The 20,087-nt window shown below is 39.3% G+C and overlaps 1 protein-coding gene across 1 annotated transcript in view; it reads left to right on the forward strand.

The window, feature by feature from the left end:
• LOC125232344 (phosphatidylglycerophosphatase and protein-tyrosine phosphatase 1) overlaps positions 1-20,087 on the forward strand; it is a 37,702-nt gene that overhangs the window by 12,594 nt on the left and 5,021 nt on the right. Inside the window, exons 4-5 of the mRNA XM_048137973.1 lie at positions 3,637-3,740; positions 4,629-4,758. Of these exons, the coding sequence (XP_047993930.1) occupies positions 3,637-3,740; positions 4,629-4,758 (234 nt within the window). The remainder of the gene's footprint in view (positions 1-3,636; positions 3,741-4,628; positions 4,759-20,087) is intronic.

Raw genomic sequence — 20,087 nt, forward strand, 5'->3', positions numbered from 1 at the left:
CTCCATAGTTAGTTGGTGCGTATTGAACAAACACGGCAATGGTATATGTGAATTGCTGCTGGCAATTATGTTGCTCGTGTAACAGCACCGTAACAAACAAAGGGTTAAAAGACAGACTAAGCACATATTTTATCTTTCGGAATAACAGCGTAGCAGGAAACAATACGTCAGATTTTTCTAATGTAAATAAAGTTCACAGTTCACAGACAAATGTATATTGTTCCCGATATATTCCTTTTTCCTCATGTACGCTCCCTTTGTTCCGACAAGTGTAGATCATCAGTAAGGTCTTTGTTAGTGAACATAAATACGCGTAGATCGTGTTGGAGTGCGTGCAAGAAGTCATGTTTAATTTATTTTAAGTACTTACCTACTTTATTGTATTTTTCCCCTCACTAGCTCGGAAACACGTGTTTTGTCCTTTAATACCAGCGGGTAAAAACGCATTTTATCCACTAGTGGGTAAAGTAATTTGACCTTGAATAAAATCAAATTAACTGCTTTAAAATTGACAAAAGTAGGTGAATCTAGTAATAAAGATGATTTACCACCTGTGAAACTACTGGAAGCAGTGATAAACGCATTTTTTGCGCTGTAGTTTCCTCGCTATAGTGAGGGGAAAAGCTTTGTGTTACACTCGGGTGCAAATGTATTTTACTTCTCGTCTGTTAAAAATCTCGCAAGTTCAGGATTCTATTCTCGAACCACTCGCTTCGCTCGTGGTTCAACTATAGAATCCTTTCACTTGCTCGTTTTTCAATTCCACACTCGGCGTTAAAATACAACTTTGCCCCCTTGTATAACAAATAACTATTAAGTACTTACCTATTTTATTGTATTTTTCTACTCCCTAGTTTGTTGTGTAAGTATTTGAAAATAGTCATGTGTGTGAAAAGTTATCAGTATCGCGATCATCCTGTTAAACTTACACATTTAGTTGTTATTTTTGTTTAAAAGTAACTGAAAAAAAGATTTGTTCATTTACAAACAAAAGCTTTATTTATTCTTGACGACTGGAATGGGCAGGCTTAGCGAGTGACCCTGCCTGCTAAGACGCGTTCCTGGGTTCGAATCCCGGTAAGGGCATTTGTTTGTGTAATGAGCTGGTCATGAGTCATGGATGTTACATATTTTTCAGTACAGATGGTGTTTTTTACGCACTAGTGCGAGAAGTTGTTCATTATATTTAAACATTTAAACATTTATTTCAAATAATTTACACGGCATCACAGCTTAAGCCAATACACCGAATAATTAAACTAATTACAACTATAATTACAGAATATGTATTAAACTAAGTAATAAATAAAACCTCAGACAATTTACATGCAAGTGCTGGGAATCCTATCGTCCATCTTCTCACAAAACCTCAGACACTCTCGGCACACATTCGCCCATCTGCATGCAAACAAGTCACACTCCGGTGCTGATGTCAAGAGTGCATTAAGCAGCGATAATGCGCGAAGTAAAGGCGAGTTTCTGTGAGATACAGTGCGCGCTGCCGGCACGGCCAGCAGTGGGCGTGTCCGCGGCCTCAAGCCGACTCGAGGAATATCCGGAACGTACAACCTCACTAGTCGACCAACCAGTTCCGGGCAGTCCGAGTCTCCGCGCAATATTCGACAAGCCGTAGTCAACAAGATGTTGTTTCGCCTTACCTCTAGAGAATTATATCCTAGGCAGCCAAGTAAAAACTTTGTCGGATACAAAAATGGATAATATCCAAATCTTTTTTTATACAAAAATCGCAAAAAGGTCTTTTGGATTTTCTCCAGAAGTAAGGCGTATGACGACTCGTATGGGTTCCAAATAATAGATGAAGTCTCAAGCTTACTCCTCACCAATGCGTTGAAGACCGAAGCAATGGCTCCGGTGTCACGGAAATCCTTGACATTGCGGGTTACAAAGCCAAGCTTCCTAAAACAATCCTTGGTGAGTGTTCGCATGTGTTCATGAAAAGTTAGGCGCTCATCAAATAGAACACCAAGATCTTTGACAGAGAAAACTCTATCAACAACCTCGCTTCCCATTGTGTACTGAACAAGAAGAGGGGTCGATGAACGACTGAAAGTACACACACAACACTTTGCTGTGTTAAAAAGAAGCCTGTTTACTGTACTCCAGTTGACCACCGAATCAATGTCGTCTTGCAAAGAGGCACAGTCTTCTCTGTTTTTAACTGGGTAAATAAGTTTCAAGTCGTCGGCATACAACAAGCATTTTGCATTCATGACGACCGATTCCAAGTCGTTAATCATTATCCCAAATAAGAAGGGACCCAGTATCGAGCCCTGTGTTACGCCAGATCTAGTATGGTATGGGGCCGAAACGAAACACCCATGCCGAATGTACTGCTTTCGATCACGCAGATAACTGGCAAAGAGAGTCAGTAGCTTTGGCGAGAAGCCCAAAGCGTTTAGCTTGCTCATCAGTACATCATTATCTACGCGATCGAAAGCCTTTTTAAAGTCGAAATACACGACATCCACTTGATAACCCCTGTCCAGATATTCAGAGATGGTGTCTGTCAGAATTAAAAGGTTGGTATTAACTGAGCGATTTGCTCTGAAGCCATGCTGGGAGTTAGACAAAAAGGGTTTTAACTGCACTGCTAATAATTTATGGACGATAGATTCAAATAACTTTGCCAACGTCGACAATATAGCTATTGGTCTGTAATTCTCAACGTCGGCAACGTCACCGGTCTTCGGGATAGGTGTGACCCTTGTCGTTTTCCACTGCTGCGGATATGTTCCAGTTGATAATATTAGGTTAAATATGAAATAAATAGGTAATATTAGTTGGTCTATGCATCCTTTGACTATAAAAGCTGGAAGATTGTCAGGCCCAACAGAGCTCTTAGCTTTGAGCTTCCGTATACCAACAGTCACCTCCTGGATAGATATATTTGAAATGTTAATACATTGCGCCAAGCCACTCTGGTTATAAGGTTGTAGCGAGTTTACATTTAGTCGGGGCGAACTAGGTAAGAATACGCTAGAAAAAAACGTTGAAAAAGCTTCAGCTGCTTCGACACCAGAGTATCGCTGCCCTTCAAACAGGACTTCATTAGCGAACCCACCCCTAGACTTAAGAGTCTTAATATGCTGCCAGAACGAGTGAGGATCAATTTTCACTTTACACTGAATTTGATCCACGTATCCGTCATAAGCCAAAGAAATTTGAACCTTAATATCTTTCCGTAACCGGGAAAACTCGTTGTAGGCCTCTAAACTCTTTGACGCCTTCCAGGTCCGATGGACACTAGCTTTTCGCGCTATTGCAGTGATTAGTTCTGCTGTGTACCATACTGGGTAGCGTCTGCCAGTCTTGTTTGGCGCGTGTTTGGTAGCGTATGCCAGGTCGAAACATCGGATGGCCATCTGTACTGAAAAACGTCGTAAATTCTATGTCCTATTTCTAACTCGTGTCGATTGCCGATTTAAAACACTCCCTTCGGTCGTGTTTTAATTTATCGCCACTCGTTTCGGACTTCCTTTTTTTCGTACTTGTATCGTAATCACCTCGAAATGTACTATTTTGTGTTCTTCTCAGTTTTAAATTAAAACGGGACTTAAACTGGAATTCTTTTTTTTTTCAAGAATAATTTTTAACATTTGTATAAATTGTTTTCAGAAATGGCGCGAGAACGGCGTAGAATTCTTACAGCTAGCGACCACAGACATATTCGAGACACCGGACCAAGACAAGCTGTACGAAGGAGTTAGGTTCATTAATAGGTGAGCCGTCGCATTTCCTAGTCTATTAATTTAACTACTAGACGGAGTTTATTATTTGGATGCGTATTTCTGCAATGTCAACTTTCGTGTATTATTCGCACTTGACGTTTAAAACGATATCATGTCATCACCTGTACGGCCCAGCCACGACATTGGTCTAAGCGCGACAGCGGTGAGCGGCAGCCATACGTGCGAATGAAAAGTCCCATCGCTGTGTCTCGCTCCAATGTATGGCCGCCGCTGCCCGCTGTAGCGCTTAGACCAATGTCGTGGCTGAGCCGGTAGGGCGCTATCATACTGGCGAGTTTTGAGCGAGGTGACTGTGCAAAGACTTCGACGCGAGCTCTCGCTCATCGTTGTCTCTTCCAAGTTGTTCGCAACTCGCCAAATAATACTGGGTACGTGGTCCATTTTTTCAAAGTTGTCCACCCCACTTTTTTTTGATTTGGAAATATTTTTGTGGTTTCCACTCAGAATCGCGAGCTCTTTCAATTCTAATAGGAGAAAAAAAGTGTCCCAAGGTTTTTTTCCCATTCCGTTACCATTTTTCCAAACATTTTGTATGGCGATAACGGAATGGAAGGTTCGAAAAAATGTATGGAAATCTTGGGACATTTTTTTTCTCCTATCAGGATCGAAAGAGCTCGCGACTCTGAGTATTAATTGCGTAAAAAATACCCATGTTACAAAAAAAGTGGGGTGGACAACTTTGAAAAAAATGGCCCCGTAGCCGAATGGCACAAACGCTCACGAAACGAAACGCTCGTAGATATCTATCTCTAGGCTACCTTTCGTGGCGTTTCGTTTTCGTTTCGCGTCGCAGAAATGCCATTCGGCTACGGCACCACGACCTTGAAATATCATGCATAACTTTTCTTCTCGTTCCAGGTTTCTGCCCCTCAACAGTAAAATAAAGAGGATAACAAGTGAAAACCCAGTGAATAGTGGCACTGTGTACGTGCACTGCAAGGCCGGACGGACCCGCAGCGCGACACTAGTGGGGTGCTACCTTATGATGGTAGGTTTCTGACAGATTCAATGGTTACATTTTCCCTTTATTCGGTTAAGGACAGATTCTGGTTTGGGCAGATTTTGGTTATAACAGATTCTTTTTAATTTACTATTACGACTCTGGCAATCGAAAGTATGCTCGTCTTATTCCCACCAGTGTGCCAGAGTAGTGGTAGGAGCGAGACGGACATACTTTCGATTGCCAGAGTCGCAATCGAATACAACTCATGGTAAGCACATAGGTATAAATAAATTAGCGAGAGCTCGGAATCGCATATGTAGTGGTAGTACCGTTAGCATGAAAATAATTACAGGGCGTTGAGGGTTTTTGAGTTTTTGCCAAAAAACTATTTCTTACAAAAGGACGTAAGTACCTTCATATCATAAAGACACTTACGTTTTTTTGTTTACACATTTTTTTTCATGGTATGATGGTACGGAACCCTCAATTATGCGTGGTCCGACACGCACTAGGCCGGTTTTTTTACTTCACCAGTGACATTAGTAAGACAATATACGATGTTTATCATCACTACATAGTATACCCGAAAAGGGTTACCGTTGAGACATATGTTTGTGTAAAAATTGTAATCTATTGTACACGGTAAACAATAAATCATTTCTATTCTATTCTATTCTATAAAACAAAGTCGCTCTTTAACCGACTTCAAAAAAGGAGGAGGTTCTCAATTCGACTGAATGTTTTTTTTTTTTTTTGTATGTATGTATGTTATTCGATATCTCCGAGAATCGTGGACCGATTTTCAAAATTTTTTTTTTGATCGAACCGGTATAACCCCGAGATGGTCCCATTGGCACCAAGTCAGGGTCTGATGATGGGATCCTGGAGAAATCGAGGGAACTCTTCAAATGTTATAGGCACATGTAATGTTTTTAGTCTATTTTTCAAAGGTACACCAGTATTTACGTCTGATGGTAATAATTTTATGTGGCTGAGCTGATGATGGAAGGTCAACTCCTCAATGGTTAGGAGTTAAAGGATAATTCTTTCACTACTGTACATGTATTCGGACTGATACATATAATATTGTTGGAATTAACAAAACTAAATCTATCTTACTCTAACAAGTATATTGTTATACTTTCTCTCTCATACATGTAAACTATTGAATAAAAAACAACAGCCCATAGTTCCTAATCTTAAGGACTTCGTTTGTACTTTAGTCGCTTGGTAGCTATTAATAGGAGCACACCTTGCCTTACTATATTGCGATAATATATTTGAACTCTTATAAATCGCCATGTGTCTTTTAATTAATTGCCCTAATTCTAATAGGTTATGGGCCCAGTCACATTTAACAGACTTTTGAAAATAGTGTTGTGAGATTCGGACCATTTAAGTGATGTTAATGTGATTGTGAACAATTTAACCATTCAACGGAACATTAATCCCTTTGTGGTGAAAAGCTAAGTACGCGGAAGTTACACATTTGAAATTTTGAAGTCGTTCAATCATTTTAATGGCATTTATGAAAGACCCGTTAAAATTGGATCAAGACAAGCGGTAGAATGTCTAACCAAGTTGAAGATGCAGCTGACTTATGTCGACGAAGAAGTTCGCAAACTGATAACAGTGATAACGCTGGAAATTACGAGTAAGTTTGAATAAACTTGAGTGAGAATACTAAATACTTACTCAAAGATGTACATTGTACATGAACACAACATGAAAATCCACGTTGACTTATTTTACCTGACGCCTGCGCTATATTGGGACCAATTTTTAATACGACCATCAAACCGATAACAAAGGAATCTTAAACGCCGACAACGTACTTACAACACGCAGCGCTAAACGATTAATCTGCTACTATGCCTCATATATCATAGAATATCCAAAAATATGTGATCTCATCGCAGTACGAGTTCGATGAGCAATTCTTCAGAGTAACATAGAACATAAATAATTGTTACATACATGAGCAAGAAACATCATTGTGACCAGATAAGACTATCGACTATGGAACCCTCAACGTGCAACATATGCGCACACACGTACTTGGTAACGTATGTGGTAACGGCGAGATGTTAGTGCTACGTGGCTCTCTGTCTACCTTGAGCATGCTGACACCACCTCTATATGATGACAGTCATACCATCAAATCCAACAATGGCATTGGCTTACACAGTGAGTGTAAGGTTTGGTACGTATGGTTATATTTGCTATTATTTTAATAACCTGCATAGGTAATAGATATTGTATCTATTCAAAGCAAAATTTTAAACAATTGTGAGTTTTAGAAGACAGTGCATAACTACATACATATGTATTAATTTGTTTTAGTTTTATTTGCTTGACTCAGAACACAAATAATTAATTACAAGTAATGCTATGAAATATTATTACGTTTGACCATTAACAAATGCAACAGCTCATAAAAAAAAACCGTACACATTAAAATAAATGCTACATAAAATGATGGCAAAAATCAAGCATTGTAACAGCTACGAAAGTTTCTTTTGACACAAGGTATCCAATGATGTCGCTTGTTTGACTCTTAAGAATAAAAAAAAAACCATGTTTTTTGTTGAATGGGTACTTTGGAGCGCTCGATACTTGAAAGTATTTTTTATTGCTATAGATTTGTTTGAAATTTATCATATTATCAAGAACAGTTTGAGATGTTTAAGAATTTATAAATCATAAAGAGTCTTTGACTTTACAGTGTGTTTGCTATATATATATATATATATATATGGCAGTATTTTTATTATATATAAGTGTCCATATCAAATATTCGTAAAAAAGAAACGAAATGACACTTTGATGTTGATTGTCAATTTACTATTGACTTGTCGTTCTTGAGTGAAGTAAATAACTGGAATTTGTGTCTTGTGTGAATATGAAAAGCTCACTGAAACACTGGTTTAATTGTAATACACCTTTTGAGGCCACGTACAAATACTACAGGTATTTGATTCTGATTGTAACAAAGATGTGGTTTGTATTTTGCTGTCTCAACAAATAATTATAATACCAAAGGTGTGAGAAAAGTGATAGTGTAGTTAGTGATAGTACTTTAAAGGACATTCCAATATCACTTTTACGGTGTTTACAAGATATTCTTATATCGGTCATGTTAGACTACGAGCATTCCAGTATTGACTTTCAGAGTTTTTCTGAAAAGACAGACGTTAGACCATGTGAGCCGGTAAAGAATTCCAATATTGACTTTCAGAGTTTTTCTGAAAAGACAGACGTTAGACCACAGATGTCATATATACCATAGATCAAGCAAACGTATCTACTTAGCGTGTCAAATGAACTCAGTGAAATCCACTGAGTTGTCCGTCTTTAATCGCAGCTTGCAGCTTTCGGGCGTCAATTTTTGTAAGTTGAAGTCAATCAAAACATAAAAAATGCCTCGTTACGTGATATTCAATTGCAACAACACAAAAATTATGAACAATCAAGAGCCTGAGACATATTTAAAATTACAGGCAAGAAACAACTTCAGTACAAAATTTGACACGCTCGGCCCCTATACAAATAGATGAACTTGTTTCTTCTATCTAAATATAGTTCTGTGCGTTAGACCATGTGAGCCGGTAAAGAATTCCAATATTGACTTTCAGAATTTTCTTGAAAAGACAGACGTTAGACCATGTGAGCCTGCAAAGAATTCCAATATTGACTTTCAGATTTTATCTGAAAAGACAGACGTTAGGCCATGTGTGTCTAGTGACTTTCACATGAGTCTGAAGAAATTGGAAATTCCATTGACATTCGGTTTTCCGAATAGTCTAAGATTACGCCACATGAGACTGAAGAAATTGGAAATTCCATTGACATTCGGTTTTCCGAATAGTCTAAGATTAGGCCACATGAGACTGAAGAAATTGGAAATTCCATTGACATTCGGTTTTCCGAATAGTCTAAGATTAGGCCACATGAGACTGAAGAAATTGGAAATTCCATTGACATTCGGTTTTCCGTATAGTCTAAGATTAGGCCACATGAGACTGAAGAAATTAGAAATTCGATTGACTTGTTTTTCCAAACAGTCTAACGAAAGACCACATTAAGCCATGTGAGACTTTAAATTGACGTTCGGTTTTCGAACAGTCTAACGAAAGACCACATTAAATAAGCCATGTGAGACTTTAAATTGACGTTCGGTTTTCGAACAGTCTAACGAAAGACCACGTTAAATAGACCATGTGAGACTTTAAATTGACGTTCGGTTTTCGAACAGTCTAACGAAAGACCACGTTAAATAGACCATGTGAGACTTTAAATTGACGTTCGGTTTTCGAACAGTCTAACGAAAGACCACATTAAATAGGCCATGTGAGACTTTAAATTGACGTTCAGTTGTCTGAACAGTCTAACGAAAGACCACATTAATTAGGCCATGTGAGACTTTAAATTGACATTCGGCTTTCCGAATAGTCTAACGAAAGACCACATTAAGCTATGTGAGACTCTAAATTGACATTCAGATTTCCGAACAGTCTAAAGAGAGACCACATTCGTCTAAAGGTTTGGAGTAGGCTTGTGTCGTTCACGAACTATGAACTGTTAGGAATAAAATCCCATCAATGACCGAAATGAACTGAATCTTTCCGTGCTCTGAGAATCGGTCTTTGCTCATTTAGTTCAGTACAGGATCGGCGAACGCGAGCGGTTTGGATCGAGAACGAATGTGTGACTGCGCCGACCGAGAGTGAGAGCTACTTAGCAGAGCAACAAAAAAGTCAAGTTTTCATATTAAACTTCGGTTACTTACAACCTTTCGGCCCGGAATGTTACTATCTGTGGACTATTCGTATCATTTTGACACTATTCGGTCCCATTCGTTCTGATCTTTCCGACCGCAACGGTCGCTGGTCTGGCTGAACTAAATGAGCAAAAGACCTAAAAGAGCGAACTAGTTCGTGGGAGCGACTGAACGAGATCGGAGCGCTCCGATCAACGAACGAAACGGCACAAGCCTAGTTTGGAGGTTCAACTGCCTTGAGTCTGAAGTATTTGAAAATACGTTTTACGAATAGTCTATGTGGGTGAATTAACTGCCTGCGGTGATACTGACTATCGAATATGTTACGCAAAGTCTAAGTGGACTACATGAACCTAATAATATTGGGAGTTATCCCTCCCTGATTTAAGCAATATGTTTTTGTCTTAAAGTATTTGTTCTTAGTTTGTAAACTATACATTCCAAATAATTGCATCGTAAAGAAATGACAGATAATGGTAAATTGAATCTTTACAATACCACCACATGGTGTAGGTATTAAACCGCTTTCATACAAAAATTGATACCTAGTAAATTTGTTTTGTTCAGACCACAAGATTTTAGTTTGGACGTGTAAGAGTAAATATGCCATTTAAAACGAATATAAAAACAAGATAAACAGTAATATTAAATATGTGTTATATATTTTTTGGTATTTCTATTAGTTTATACCAGATTATTCAGAGAACAAATTTAGGTTAAATATTTCATAATTTAACTGTAATAGACAAAGGCAAAAGAATCAGTGTAATTAAAAAGTCAATCAGTAAATTACTTTCAATTATTAATATTATATTTCGTACAGATAAAGTATTTTAGTTTAACTTTTTTAACTACATAAATCTATCATAAAAAGTTAACTATAGATAACAAATGCATTTTATTTCAAATATGAAAATTACTCAATTACACAGACTAAACTAAATTTGCCAGAAGTGACACAAACTTGAGTCGTTTCATGTGCTCTGCCTATCCCTTCATGGGTTACAGGCGTGATTGTATGTACCTATGTATGGATGTACAGACTAAAATGAAATATACAAATATCGATTAAGCACTTTCGATTTCAAGTCACAGTCTTTGCACTAGGATTATTTTGGAATGTGAAATAAATAATGCAAAGAGTTTCAAATTGAAAAACAAAGGCCCTTTGTTGTAAGTAAAGTGTAGTTGTTCTTAGCCCTTTTAAACTAATATAAACAAAGCAATACGTTTCGTTATGCTAAAGCATATCGGGTTGATTCTCACGGATAAGGAAATCTTAAGTGAGCTGAACAGTGAACACTCTGTAGGGGTTACAAATTTCTGTCAAGTGGTTTTCGTTAATTGTCAAAGACATTGATAAAGCTAAACTTTTAAGTTTTGATAAAAGACATGAAATATGTATAAAAAAGTGAACTTCATGCATTTCAGTACAATCCTACTGAAACTACTGAAAGAATTGTTGACTGAGAATGGTTGAATTTGTGGTTTTTGTATATGAAATAAAAAAGCGTAAGCTGAAACTACATATTATTATTGATACATATTAATGAAAATTATATACGATTGATTTACTGTGAAATTATAAATGTTTCGTTTAGATGCAAGAAACAACTGTAATGTATTTTCAATTGTTCATGATGTTTAATTTTGTATAAATGCTATATTAAATATTGCAATATGAATACGTACACACTTGTGGGTATTTAAAATGTCAGTGTTAATATTAAGACTTAAACGTTATAAGTGTATGTGTGATTATATTTAAATTTGACTAATTGTGTCTACTTATAATTAACTTGAATCGATCTGATCAATCGATTCTGGTGTGTTGAACTACATATGCATATGTGTTGAATAAAATTGTTAAATATGGTACCATATAGATAGGAAATGTCAAATAAATTGGATTGTATTTTAGAAATAAGTTGATGACATGGCTGGTAAGGTTTTACTGGGTTTCCCTTACCTTTGAACAAATGTTGGCCATAATGTTTCCCAGAAAAAGGCGGGTGATGCTGTTATTGTTTTGTATAATGATTTTAATCATAGATTTATTTTTGAGGGGGCGTGTTGGAATTAACAAAACTAAATCTATCTTACTCTAACAAGTATATTGTTATACTTTCTCTCTCATACATGTAAACTATACTACACTACTACTACTATACTATACTACTTATAGGGATAAGTTCGCCTTTGTACACCATAACTATACTGTATTTCTATGTCCTAACTTGTCTTATGTACAATAAAGTGTTTACATACATACATACTATTGAATAAAAAACAACAGCCCATAGTTCCTAATCTTAAGGACTTCGTTTGTACTTTAGTCGCTTGGTAGCTATTAATAGGAGCACACCTTGCCTTACTATATTGCGATAATATATTTGAACTCTTATAAATCGCCATGTGTCTTTTAATTAATTGCCCTAATTCTAATAAATATCACTAGGAACCACTAAAAATCAACAAATAAATAAACTTTTTAACAAAAAATAAAACCGCCTTCAAAAATAAGCGCGTTACAAAACACGGAGAAACTAAAAAGCCAAAAATAATAAACCTTTCAATTCAGATTTCTTATCGTATTGCAATAAGCTAAACATCCAAATTATAAACAAATCAATTATTTTTGGAGTCGGTACCAGCCTGTGTATGGTTGGGTGGGGCAAACAGGCAATAGCAAGGCGACGAACAGGTCTGGTACCGACTACAAAAATAATTGATTTGTTTATAATTTGGATGTTTAGCTTATTGCAATACGATAAGAAATCTGAATTGAAAGGTTTATTATTTTTGGCTTTTTAGTTTCTCCGTGTTTTGTAACGCGCTTATTTTTGAAGGCGGTTTTATTTTTTGTTAATTCTGTCCCTATGTCCCTATGTATGCTTAAATCTTTAAAAGTACGCAACGGATTTTGATGCGGTTTTTTTTAATAGATAGAGTGATTGTAGAGGAAGGTTTATATGTAGGTATAGTACCCGTGCGAAGCCGGGGCAGGTCGCTAGTAGTATATAACTCTGACCAGCCAAACTGCAGTAGAATTTTTTTTAATGTATATGCATCCCTATTTTCATACCGAAAAAAAAAGGGATGCACAAAAATAAAAAAATATTCTACTGCAGCTTTGGCTGGTCAGAGTATACCAACAATTTCTACAACTTATGATTCTTATAAAATATCGATGCCAATTTGTGCACGTAAAATCGCAAATTAATAAAAATGAGTGTCTCTGTCGGATTACTTCGCCGGGCATATGACGACGTCGATAAATGCGTTTTTGGTGCATGTGTAAACAAAAATTTAATACAGCCGGCGTATCATGCTACCAATTTTATCACTTATCCACGTGGATAAGACATCTGTCACTCTCACACTGACATACTTGCTAAAGCGTGACGGATGCTTTATCCACGTGGATAAGTGATAAAATTGGCAGCATGATACGCCGGCAGGTGCCGGATATGGACAAGGCGAAAATTTTATTAGAACAAAATTTTTATTTACCACCGGAGAGTCGAATGTGCCTAATAGCTCATTTTCAAGAAGGCAACTGGATGGTTTTAAATCAGTTGTAAGAAAACACCAGTGACTTTACTAACGAGAACACTAATGATATCGTAAGAATTTTTGGAGTCGCAATAGGTTCCATAAACTCGACAGTTCAATCCTTAGTACAACAAATGTTTATGACATAAAAAAGAATCCAGAGTTGAATGGAATTTGATTTGACACACATTTATATCGTCACTACTTTTAAAAAATCTCGTATCTCACGCTGTTCCTCAAAGTTAAAACGCAGTAACTCTATATGCATTCCATACATACTTACTACAATTTTCTTTTCATTGACAGACGAAGATACAAGTTTTTTTAAAAGTAGTGACGATATTAAGACCTTATATCTACATATAACATATAACCGCTTACATACAACTGATGCAACTTATGAATAAATCGTATGTCTACACAAATATGAGACAGATAATTTTTAAGAAAAAAAAACTGCCGCATTTGGGGTTCTGGTGAATGCTACTTGCGAATGTTGGATTATGTAGAAATGTGTAGGTATTTTTAAACGGCTTTTAATACTTTAATGTATGGGGTTGTATGGGGTACATGGAAGGAGCCTCCCAGTACGACGCACGAGTAACTAATTTCTACGAGATATCCCAGCGTCTGGCGCACCCCGGGCAACGGTCAACACCTATGCTGACCGGCGAATCCTTCCACCACGATGGTTTCTTTGAGCTCCAATGCGAATATAAATACATGCGATCAAAAAAGGCACTTTTCAGCGCCAGCCCTGACTGTCATCTCTATAAACATAGAGGGCTTCTCGGAAGACAAAGCACAACTTCTCTCCGAAATGTGCCGCGAGACGCATTGCGACGTTCTATGCATACAGGAAACACACAGTGACACAGGCCACCACCGGCCGCACATACCTGGACTGACACTTGTCGCTGAAATCCCTCACGCAAAACACGGCAGCGCAATTTTCACACGATCTGACACCCTAGTCACTTCCTCGTCTTGCGTGTTGATGGACTCGACGGAGCTGATAACTTTGGACATTGGCCAGTGCACAGTCACGTCAGTCTACAAGCCCCCTCCACAGACCTTCCAAGCCTGGGACGTATCCGCACCCGGCGATCACCGGCCGAGAATTGTTCTGGGCGATTTTAACAGCCACAGCGTTGCGTGGGGTTACCGAGATTCCAACCCAGATGGAGAAAGAGTAGAAACATGGGCGGAAGCAAACGGGCTGGTACTCCTTCACAACCCTAAACTACCGTCCTCCTTTAACAGCGGGCGATGGAAACGTGGCTACAATCCTGACCTGATATTCGTCAGTGAAGGAATAAGCTCCCAGTGTATCAAATCGGTCTGCAAACCAATACCAAGAACGCAACATAGACCCCTGATGTCCGAATCCAAGCTGCTGTGCAACCCATCAGAACCCCTTTCCGTCGTCGGTTTAACTTCCAAAAGGCAAATTGGAGCGAGTTCTCGAACCAAATTGATAAAAACCTAAACGGATTACCAGCAAGGGCGTCGGAATACGACAAATTCATCAAAATTGTCCGAACCGTGTCGCGCCGTAGCATCCCAAGGGGATGCCGCACACAATATATCCCGGGACTTAATTCCACCTCAGCCGATCTTCTGAGGGCCTACGAAGCACTGTACCGTAAAGACCCTTTCTCTGAAGAGACTATCACAACGGGAGAAGACCTAATGCGCGAAATATCGGCTAGCAGAAGGGAAAAATGGTGTGAAGCAGTAAGCAATACCGACTTGACTCACAATAGCAAGAAAGCGTGGTCGAACTTGCGCAAACTCACCGGTGAACCGCCACCACCAACAAACTCAGGCCAAGTCTCGGCTAACCAGGTGGCCACACAACTGTTGCTCAATGGGAAACCCACTGGCCGTATGCCCAAACCGACACCAATACCTGCTGACACTAAACAACAGCCGCCCACAAATCTGAGCAAGCCCTTCACCCACCAGGAACTTGAGACTGCCATGAAGTCGTTAAAAAACGGTAAAGCAGCCGGCATCGACGACCTGACTGTGGAGCAGATCAAACACCTTGGGCCAGGAGCCAGGAACTGGCTTCTGGAATTATATAATAGCTGTCCCACGTCACTCAAGATTCCAAAAGCATGGCGTAAGTCAAAAGTAATTGCACTCCCCAAACCAGGAAAGGATCCGTCGGACGCTAAAAGCTACCGCCCCATATCTTTGCTGTGTCACACTTATAAGCTGCTGGAGCGCTTACTCCTAAACCGCCTCGTCCCAATTATTGAACCGAAACTCATATCAGAGCAAGCGGAATTCCGTCCTGGAAAGTCATGCACAAGTCAAACTTTGAAGCTAACGCAACACATAGAGGACGAGTTCGAGCTGGGCCTGATCACTGGAGTGGTCTTCGTGGACCTAACAGCAGCGTACGACACGGTGAATGTACAACGGCTGCTGCGACATTGTGTGGTCACCCTACATGATACATTTGTATGAGAAAAGTTATGTCTGAATATGTTTAAAAAAAAAAAAATCAAAATCAAATCAAAAAGCATTTATTTCATAAACCAATTTACAACATAACACTCGCAGGTTGAGACTTCCTAGTAAGTATTTATAATACCTGTGACAGGAAGCCCCGCTCTTCCTCAATTTTCAACTACATTTATTTTTACACAGTTCAAGATTTGAGATGTGTGTGTGTGTGTGTGTGTGTGTGTGTGTGTGTGTGTGTGTGTGTGTGTGTGTGTGTGTGTGTGTGTGTGTGTGTGTGTGTGTGTGTGTGTGTGTGTGTGTGTGTGTGTGTGTGTGTGTGTGTGTGTGTGTGTGTGTGTGTGTGTGTGTGTGTGTGTGTGTGTGTGTGTGTGTGTGTGTGTGTGTGTGTGTGTGTGTGTGTGTGTGTGTGTGTGTGTGTGTGTGTGTGTGTGTGTGTGTGTGTGTGTGTGTGTGTGTGTGTGTGTGTGTGTGTGTGTGTGTGTGTGTGTGTGTGTGTGTGTGTGTGTGTGTGTGTGTGTGTGTGTGTGTGTGTGTGTGTGTGTGTGTGTGTGTGTGTGTGTGTGTGTGTGTGTGTGTGTGTGTGTGTGTGTGTGTGTGTGTGTGTGTGTGTGTGTGTGTGTGTGTGTGTGTGTGTGTGTGTGTGTGTGTGTGTGTGTGTGTGTGTGTGTGTGTGTGTGTGTGTGTGTGTGTGTGTGTGTGTGTGTGTGTGTGTGTGTGTGTGTGTGTGTGTGTGTGTGTGTGTGTGTGTGTGTGTGTGTGTGTGTGTGTGTGTGTGTGTGTGTGTGTGTGTGTGTGTGTGTGTGTGTGTGTGTGTGTGTGTGTGTGTGTGTGTGTGTGTGTGTGTGTGTGTGTGTGTGTGTGTGTGTGTGTGTGTGTGTGTGTGTGTGTGTGTGTGTGTGTGTGTGTGTGTGTGTGTGTGTGTGTGTGTGTGTGTGTGTGTGTGTGTGTGTGTGTGTGTGTGTGTGTGTGTGTGTGTGTGTGTGTGTGTGTGTGTGTGTGTGTGTGTGTGTGTGTGTGTGTGTGTGTGTGTGTGTGTGTGTGTGTGTGTGTGTGTGTGTGTGTGTGTGTGTGTGTGTGTGTGTGTGTGTGTGTGTGTGTGTGTGTGTGTGTGTGTGTGTGTGTGTGTGTGTGTGTGTGTGTGTGTGTGTGTGTGTGTGTGTGTGTGTGTGTGTGTGTGTGTGTGTGTGTGTGTGTGTGTGTGTGTGTGTGTGTGTGTGTGTGTGTGTGTGTGTGTGTGTGTGTGTGTGTGTGTGTGTGTGTGTGTGTGTGTGTGTGTGTGTGTGTGTGTGTGTGTGTGTGTGTGTGTGTGTGTGTGTGTGTGTGTGTGTGTGTGTGTGTGTGTGTGTGTGTGTGTGTGTGTGTGTGTGTGTGTGTGTGTGTGTGTGTGTGTGTGTGTGTGTGTGTGTGTGTGTGTGTGTGTGTGTGTGTGTGTGTGTGTGTGTGTGTGTGTGTGTGTGTGTGTGTGTGTGTGTGTGTGTGTGTGTGTGTGTGTGTGTGTGTGTGTGTGTGTGTGTGTGTGTGTGTGTGTTCGCGTGTCTTTTTCTACTCATCACCCTATTAACATTTCTGTTTCATCATATGTTATGTTTTGTATCCACTTCACTACGGTTTTTTTACAGTCATACCAAGCTAAGAGGTAAATATTAATTTTGTCATTTATTATATTATATAGGTGTACTGATAATGCCTGATACTGTCTTTTTCCAAATTTAGATTTACAGTACACTGGCGGGATAACACTTTTTTTACGTCTTCGTGATAACACCGTCACATCAATTTTTTTACTTTTGTGGACTCGTAGTACAGCCGCTATAACATATAACTTTCTCATAGTTAGCTGTTCACTGATTTCATAAAGTTGTTGTGTTGGGTAGCGATATGGTTTTTGGTGCATGACTTTTAGTAGGCATCTTTGACTCCAATGAACACAAGTTAAATTATAATCTATTGAAAATATTTCAACTTGTGCTGTCTTAAAGTAGTCACACTACTATGTATATAAATTAAAACCGAAATAAATTACACATATGAAAGAAAAAGTGACCAAGTCCTCTGGTGCCTGAGGCTGGAATCGAACCAGCGTACTTTCCAATCGCGGGAAATGCCTCTTAATCCGCTCGGCCACCCAGGTCACAGCTGTCGAGGTCGAAATTATCTCTCATATGAGTAATCTATACAAGGACTCGTAGCGCCCTCTGTCCACCCCTAGGGCAGAACGGTATGGTTCTTGCCCCCCGTGTAAACCAAACTCAGGTTGGTTTCGACACAGCTCGAGAGATGGCGCTGCTAAATCAATTCTAATAAGAAAAATTTTTTTTTTTTCTTTAAGACAGCACAAGTTGAAATATTTTCAATAGATTATAATTTAACTTGTGTTCATTAGAATTGATTTAGCAGCGCCATCTCTCGAGCTGTGTCGAAACCAACCTGAGTTTGGTTTACACGGGGGGCAAGAACCATACCGTTCTGCCCTAGGGGTGGACAGAGGGCGCTACGAGTCCTTGTATAGATTACTCATATGAGAGATAATTTCGACCTCGACAGCTGTGACCTGGGTGGCCGAGCGGATTAAGAGGCATTTCCCGCGATTGGAAAGTACGCTGGTTCGATTCCAGCCTCAGGCACCAGAGGACTTGGTCACTTTTTCTTTCATATGTGTAATTTATTTCGGTTTTAATTTATATACATAGTAGTGTGACTACTTTAAGACAGCACAAGTTGAAATATTTTCAATAGATTATAATTTAACTTGTGTTCATTAGAATTGATTTAGCAGCGCCATCTCTCGAGCTGTGTCGAAACCAACCTGAGTTTGGTTTACACGGGGGCAAGAACCATACCGTTCTGCCCTAGGGGTGGACAGAGGGCGCTACGAGTCCTTGTATCGATTACTCATATGAGAGATAATTTCGACCTCGACAGCTGTGACCTGGGTGGCCGAGCGGATTAAGAGGCATTTCCCGCGATTGGAAAGTACGCTGGTTCGATTCCAGCCTCAGGCACCAGAGGACTTGGTCACTTTTTCTTTCATATGTGTAATTTATTTCGGTTTTAATCTTTGACTCCGTTCAACTTCTAAGAATTTACATTTACTTGCACCACCCCAGACTGAGATACAGTAATTCATAACGGACTGTGCTAGAGCCACATAGATTTGTGACAGGAGCGATTTGGTAGTAATATGTCTCAGTTTTTTGAAGATCCATATCAATTTTCTAATCCTAGTACTGACATAATCAATTTGTGGATGCCAAGACAATCGCTGATCCAATATAACACCAAGGTATTTTGTTGATTCGAGTTTAGTAATCTGTGTGCAAGTACTCGTACAATCGTTAGGGACATTTGTGCAGTTATGAATCACTACATTTAGATCACCTCTTGGCTGAGAACTTTTATACTTAGAGAAGCATATGTAACAAGTTTTAGCTGTGTTTAGTGTAAGAAGATTATTTCTCAGCCAAGAGGATACCCTACCAAGACCAGACTCAGCCATTCTATACACTGTTTCCCAAGATTTTCCTTCGAAAACAAGGACAGTGTCATCGGCGTACGAAAACACTTGCCCATTCTCTATTTGGAGGTTTGTCAGGTCATTGATATAAACCAGAAAGAGCGTCGGGCCCAAGACGCTTCCCTGAGGCACACCAAAAATAACGTCTGCTTCCTGGCTTACATGATTCCCTATTTTTACTTTTTGTGTTCGACCCTGTAAATAGTCACTCAACAAGTCCAAGGGGGTGCCTCTTATACCAATTTGTTCTAGTTTATGAATAAGTGTGGGAAGAGATACCGTATCGAATGCCTTTTTCAGGTCCAAAAATACTGCCATGCATTTATTGCCCATATCAACGTTTTTACTTATTAGTGATGTAAGGGCTACAATTGCATCTTCCGTTGATCTGCCACTTCTAAAGCCAAATTGAGTGTCCGAAAGAATATTAAATTTATGCAAGTATGCCTTAAGTCTGTTATTTATTAGTTTTTCGATGACTTTAGAAATGGCAGGTAGAACAGATATGGGCCTATAGTTTGTTGCATCGTTTCTCTCCCCACATTTATAGACCGGAGTAACCAGTGACTGTTTTAGAGGTTTAGGAAATATTCCTTTAGTAAAACATAGGTTCGTTAAGTGACTAATCACAGGTGCCAATACTACATTAGCTAGTTTTAAGAATTTGGTGGTTACGTTGTCACATCCTGGAGCACTGTCCGTTTTTAGTCCCAAAATGATATTTCTGACCTCATCAGGGTCAGTAGGTAATAGTACAAAGGACGATCCCACAGTGTTTTTTAAATTTGCATTTCTTTGTATTGTCGGTTCCGGGGCTTTGTTAATGATATCCTCTGCTAATGCTTTGCCAACATTACTAAAAAAGCCATTTACGTAGTTTACTGATTCGTTAGGGGTAGATTTTAAATTTAAAAGTTCTATATTTTGACTTTGGTTTGAATCATAGTTTGTGATAGATTTAATTGTTTTCCACAGAGATTTGGGGTTTTTAGATCATTTTATTAAATTTTCTCTTTCAAAGAGCGTAGCCGTGTTTGCATAGAAAAT

The sequence above is a fragment of the Leguminivora glycinivorella genome, chromosome 13 (genome assembly GCF_023078275.1).
Source record: "Leguminivora glycinivorella isolate SPB_JAAS2020 chromosome 13, LegGlyc_1.1, whole genome shotgun sequence".
NCBI lineage: Eukaryota > Metazoa > Arthropoda > Insecta > Lepidoptera > Tortricidae > Leguminivora > Leguminivora glycinivorella.